The 6,000-nt window shown below is 47.2% G+C and overlaps 1 protein-coding gene across 1 annotated transcript in view; it reads left to right on the top strand.

Moving 5' to 3' along the window:
* The first annotated feature begins 480 nt into the window (after window positions 1-480).
* Window positions 481-6,000, top strand: part of GMPR (guanosine monophosphate reductase) — a 47,127-nt gene continuing 41,607 nt past the window's right edge. The window contains exons 1-2 of the mRNA XM_065830674.2: window positions 481-967; window positions 5,845-5,964. Of these exons, the coding sequence (XP_065686746.1) occupies window positions 881-967; window positions 5,845-5,964 (207 nt within the window). The 5' untranslated portion in view covers window positions 481-880. The remainder of the gene's footprint in view (window positions 968-5,844; window positions 5,965-6,000) is intronic.

Here is a 6,000-nt window from a genome sequence, read left to right as displayed (position 1 = left end):
CGTCTTTTAAACACCTCCAGGGATGGTGACTCCACCCCTTCCCTGGGCAGACTGTTCCAATGCCTCACAACCCTTTCTATGAAGAAATGTTGGCCAATATCCAATCTAAACCTGCCCTGGCACAACATGAAGACATTTCCTCTTGTCCTATCACTTGCTACTAGGGAGAAGAAACCAACACCCTCCATGCTACAACCTCCTTTCAGGTAGTTGTAGACAGCACTGAGGTCTCCCCTCAGCCTCCTTTTCTCCAGGATAAACAGCCCCAGTTCCCTCAGCTGCTCCTCATCAGACTTGTGCACCGCCAGCGCCGGGCGGCGGTTGATCCGCAGCCACCAACCAGGGCAGTGGAGGGGCTGGCGGGGCCGCGCAAGATGTCAGCTCAGCAGCTCAGCGGCCGCCTGGCAGCGGCGAGCTCCCACACGCTGCAGCGGCGCCGGGCTCGGCGGCCGCCCGCTCGGTCACATGGAGGCGCCATTTCCTCTGCCCTTGCTTTGACCTTAAGGCCGCTGTGCCGCCGGCGGTGCTGTTGCCGTGCCCGGCGCGGGCAGCTGCGGGAGGCCACAGCGTCCCTGTTTCCTACCGCTCTCCCGCCACACACAGAGCGTCCAGCCTGGCGCAGAAAGAGGGGTGGCTACGGCGGGAGAAAGGGCAGAGGGCGGCCAACTGCCCGGCTAAAAACAACCCTCTCCTAATAAAGCGATGGGGCCCGGGCCGCCCCGCGCCCTATAAATAAGCTCCGTGCGCAGCCCGCAGGCTTTGGCCGGCGCGGCTCTGCAGGCGGCGCGGTGCAGCGGAGCGGAGAGAGCGCAGCGGGCCCGCCACTGTCGCCGCCGCCGCCAGGAGAGCCCAGGCCCCCGCATCCCGCCGCCCCAGCAAGATGCCCCGGGTAGACGCAGACCTCAAACTGGACTTTAAAGATGTCCTGCTCAGACCTAAAAGAAGCAGCCTCAAAAGCAGATCAGAGGTGGGGGCATTGGAACCCAGCATGCTTTTTCTCTGCTCTCAGCGCCTAACTTCCCTAACCCTACCTACCTCCTTGCTTTATTTTTATTCCCCAGTCTAACGTAGCAATGCCCTCGCCGACCGAAACGCCCTTTGCGTGGCGGGGCGGGGGGGAGATGCCGCTGCTTCTGGGAGAAGGGGGCCGGGGTTAGGGAGCCTGCGGCGTTTCCCCCTCCCTTGGCGAGACGAGCCCCGTCCCCGGCGGAGCAGGGGGTGGAGGGCGCTGCAAGCTGATGCCCCGCCGTCCTCCCCGCTCCTCAGCAAAAATAAAAAGCGGGGGGGGGGGAGGGAAAATGTTTGCTCCTAACAGATGCCTCTGCGGATTTCTGCGGCGCTGAGCGGGGTGGGGGGTGAACTCCGGTTTTTTTTGGGGGCGGGGGGAGCTGCCTGCAGTAGGGGCAGCGATGAGCCGACAGCTCTGCCAAGGGGCGAGCTGGTTTGTAGTTCCGCAGCCTGGCCCGGCAAAAGCCGGCCGTGTGCACCGGCCGGCATTTTCACCCTCAGCCTCGGCGGTTGTGGGCGGTGCTGTTACCGAGTAACTGACATGCTCTTTTAAAAGAAAATAGTACTAATAAAATAATTAAGAAACCAAACCAAAAAAAAAAACAAACCACAAACCAAAAAACAAACAGCTGGCGAAGATGCTGGGGAGCACTTCCCATGGCAGAGAGTGCCCCGGACAGGGATCCCATTCCGGTGGAAACCTGGGGTGGTGGGGTGCGTTTCACCCTCACTGATGTCAGCCCCTGTGACCTGCCTACTGCTGCTGTGTGACCTGTGCCGGCAGAGCCCAGCCATCTACCTGTCACCCGGGCTGCCCAGGGTTCCGTGTCCCTTCGTTGGCCCAGGGCCACTGTTAGCTGAGATAGTAGTTATTTCTCAGCAGGGATTAGGAAAGACCCCAGGAAATCCTGCGAGGATTGTCTCTACAGAAAAGATGGCTGCCTCTGGCCTGAAGGTGCCTTCTTGTTTACCTCACATAACCTCAAGGTTAACAAAGGATTTAGTTTGACTAATAAAAGAATTACATTGTGCTGAGGGATGGAAAGAGGATTAAGCTTTTCTCCAGGGGAAGTGAAGTTGTGAGAGACTGAGACAAATCAAGTGAGGTAGAAAGACAAGACTGGGAAGGGAAGCGAGGTGGCCGTGTTTATTACGGGGCTACGGCCAGGGATTTTGTGGGCAACAACCAGGCAAAACTTTTTCCTTTTATGAAGGTCTAAGATTGGACAGCCCCCCTCAGTAGAAAGGTAATCTCTGGCTAGTCATTTTTAAGTTACAAAGAACGGTGTCCAGGCTGAGCAATTCCTCATCGTGTGCAATTACTGCTCAGAAGGCCTGTAGGCCCTTTCCGGCCATTTGCTTGGGGACCTACACCCTCTTTAAAATTCATTGTGCTGGCCTGGCAAACAGGTGGAGCTGTGCTCCAGTGAGTGACACATGGCTCCTTGAAGCGCGGTGTTTTGTATATTTAGCTTAGTGCAGTCTGTGGAAAGAAGGGCTGCTGGGAAGGGAAAATGATAGGAGGAACGCGAGCTGATATGGCAAGGTTGTAATGGGTGGCTCTGATGAACTGTTAAAAACATATCACATGAGAAAAAGTGCATGTCATCAGGGGGGTCAGTGGAAACCAGTGAAGGTTAAGAAATTGGACACCATCACTGAGGCTGTAGCAACAGGAATAAACAGTGTCTGTGCAAGCCAGATCTGAAATGGACAGCCCCAGCCTGCTTCAAAACAAGAATATAAATAAATAGTTCTGGCAGAAGAACAGAGGCAGCATACTACAGAGCCTGTTACCCAGCAAGCTGCTGCTTTGAAGCTTATATCAGCAAGCGTCTGCTCCTCTGGTGTGAATGCCTCCTTTTGCGCAAGGGTAGCTTTTTATGTAGTAACTGGGATTAAGTCAGCTTCTTAGAGAGGCACTTTGGAATGTTTGCAGCTCTTCGTGTAGGTCTGCTATGTTGGCACTTGGTTTTGATTCCTTGCACTGTCTTCATTTTCCACAATTGCTTTCTCTTTTTGAAAAGATATCATAAAATGTGAAGCTTGAATTCAGGTGTCAAAACTGGTTGAAGCAATGATTGGAGTGGGAGCAGCATTGTCTGTCTGTGCGGTCTTGGTACTCACGTAACCTGCTATTCTTGCCTTTGCTGGACTTGTCTCTCCAGGCTGTCCATTTTGTGTTCACCAGACAAGGACCCTGTAGGAAGTCCAGACATTAATTTAAATTTGTAAATTCAAATAAGTCCAGGGAGCTTTAACACAACAGTCACAGTCTATGTCCTAGTACTTTCATCTGTGGAAGGTCTACGTAGGAGTTAAAAAATCCATTTAATGATTTTCTTTCTAAAGAAACTTTTGCTATTGTTGAGTGATGGTGAGCAACCCTAGAGTCAGAAGTTATTTTGTTATAATGCATAGAACAATAAGCTATAAATTATCTGTTACCACTCAGGAAAGCGACAAAGAGATGGTCAGAAGTGCTACTAGAGGAACTAAGGAAAACCAGTTAGCTTTGCGATCCTCCTTGGTGTGTTCATCTTGAGTACACACCCCTGGTGATCCCTTCACAAGAACAGCATAATATGCTAGAACAGGTACAGAGAATGGTAGCCAGGATGATCAGCAGTATTGAGTGGTTTCCACATGAGAAGAAAACTAAGCGTACTAGGACTGTTCAGTATGGAGAAGAAACAGCTGTGGAGGATAGGCTAGAAGTCTGCGAAGTGAGGATTGGAATGGGAAAGGTGAAACTGGGAAGTGGCTGTTGATTTTTCTCTTACAAAATAAGAAGCAGGAAGCACAGAATGTCGTTATCAAGCAAAGGTCATAGTTTTTATGTAATGTATAATTAGTCTTTGACATTTATTGCTATGGGATATTGGAGAGGCTGGAGGTGTGAAGAGTTAAAAAAATTACAAGGTGAATTCTTTCTCCATGAGTGGCTATTTACCAGAATGGATGGGAGAAGACCTTTGTCTTCAAAGCATCAGCTTCTTAGGACCTGAGAAGGTAGGCTAGGGAAATAATCTTTCAAAACTTGTCTTGTTCTTATGTTACCTTCCCAGACATCTGATTCTACTGGCCGTTTGGAGAACTAGGGCACCACATAAACGTGTCCAACCCAGTGTGCCATTTCTTACAGAGCAAAAGCCTCATTAGGGGAAGCCCTGCAATTATCCCTCATAAATTTATACCTCATAAATGCCTTCCATTACAGTATTATCAGTTGTGTGGGTAATTGCATGAGGTCCATCTGGCTGACTGGCTAAAGGAAGTCATATGTGAAAAATCCCAGGAAGTAGAGGTGAGAATCACTGAAAGAGTAATGACCTTGTGTTCCCCTTGTAGTTTTGCATCTTGCCTCAGTCTTTTCTTCTTAAACATACTGTTCTTCTCTTCTTCTTTCTTAAGTTCATTTGAAAGAGACATTTTTCCTGTGGAAAACTGTAAAGCAGTGGTTCTGGTACATAGTCTGTATGTGATACTCTGTCCTTTTTCCCCTGGTTCTAGTTAATAAATTGCATTAAAAGTGAATAAAATACATTAAATTTTCATATTTATACCTACCTTCTTCATACAATTTTCTCATGTTATCTGCAGCTGAAATTCCCATAAGGACATTATATCATTAGTGATGGGTAGAGAATTAGGCCTCTCTGATAGTAAATGACAAGAAGGGTGAGTCTCCGTTAAGATGTATCTTAGCTTGTTCACCCAAGTGACCCTTCCTTTATACAAAATGAGAACCTGTTTCACAAAATACCACTGAGTCACCAAGTTCTTTCTCTTAACAAATCAGCAATAAACCCCCACCACATGAATCAATCAGAATGTAGCCTGCAATATGACAGTGCTCAAAGAATGTTGTCAATAAATAATCAAAGTCCTGTACTTTTTTATATTGCTTCCTTTCTGGTGATAGATTTCAGTTCAGGTCTGTAAATGTTCCTGGGCTAAGACTGAAGTAAGGAGTAATGAAAACTGTGAAAGAGCCTACCTTTTCACTGTTAGTAAAGAGATGAACCTTTTAACAGTTGTGTGGATTTCTAGATTTTTATTTCCCTTTTGCAAGATGCTAAGTAGAGCAGTGGGAAATGATCTAAATTTGGTATTACCTCTTGCAAATAAATGGGAGGAGCAAAATGCCCGATGTTACCATGATCATTTGAGGATGCTGAAGAAGGAATAACTTTGAAAGTGAAGGCTGACACAACTGTAAGAAATTAACTTAGAAACTAGCAGCATCATGGTTTAGTAAGCAAGGGTATGATTGCTTATATTGTATGGCAAGAGTACTGGTAACCATAGCCAAAGGTAAGAGCTGGATTTTGAATATTATGTTGTCATTTACATCAAAGATTGGGACGAAGCCCTCTATCCCCTGGAGACAGAGGGAGTTCCAGTTCTGACTTCTGCAGAATTAGGACTTCAGCTTGGGTTTCTCAGGCAGCCAAACAAGCAGCTAAGGTTACTTCTGTGGAAAATAATCCACGCTCCTCATTGCCCTTTCCTTTCCAACCACTTCTGCCTTGTTTGGTTTTGTTTTTAATTTTTATTTTTTAATATACATAATTTCTATTCTCTTTCTTGAGCAAAAATGCTCTTAAACACAAAAAATGTTATTTTACTTTTATATTTTCTTTCCTAGTTGTAAGGCAGAAGTTGTAACAAGGTAAATAAAATGAGGTAATAGTGAAATGAAAGGAGGAAGAACAGGAAATGTGAGGAAAATTAAGGAGCAGTGTGCAAGCCTGCTGTAACTGAAGTCAGTGGCAAAACTCTTGCTAGGCTATGATCAATTACTTAAGCGGAATGTGTGCCTATTCATTGCAGGTCGACCTCACGCGTACCTTCACCTTCCGCAACTCCAAGCAGACATACACAGGAATTCCCATTATAGTGGCAAACATGGACACTGTGGGGACATTTGAAATGGCTGTGGTTATGGCAAAAGTAAGTCTTGATTCTTATTTCTACAACAACTGGGGA

Source organism: Patagioenas fasciata, chromosome 2 (assembly GCF_037038585.1).
Source record: "Patagioenas fasciata isolate bPatFas1 chromosome 2, bPatFas1.hap1, whole genome shotgun sequence".
NCBI classification, from domain to species: Eukaryota; Metazoa; Chordata; class Aves; order Columbiformes; family Columbidae; genus Patagioenas; species Patagioenas fasciata.
Note: the sequence above shows the minus strand (reverse complement) of the source record. Positions and strands in the feature narration are given on the sequence as shown.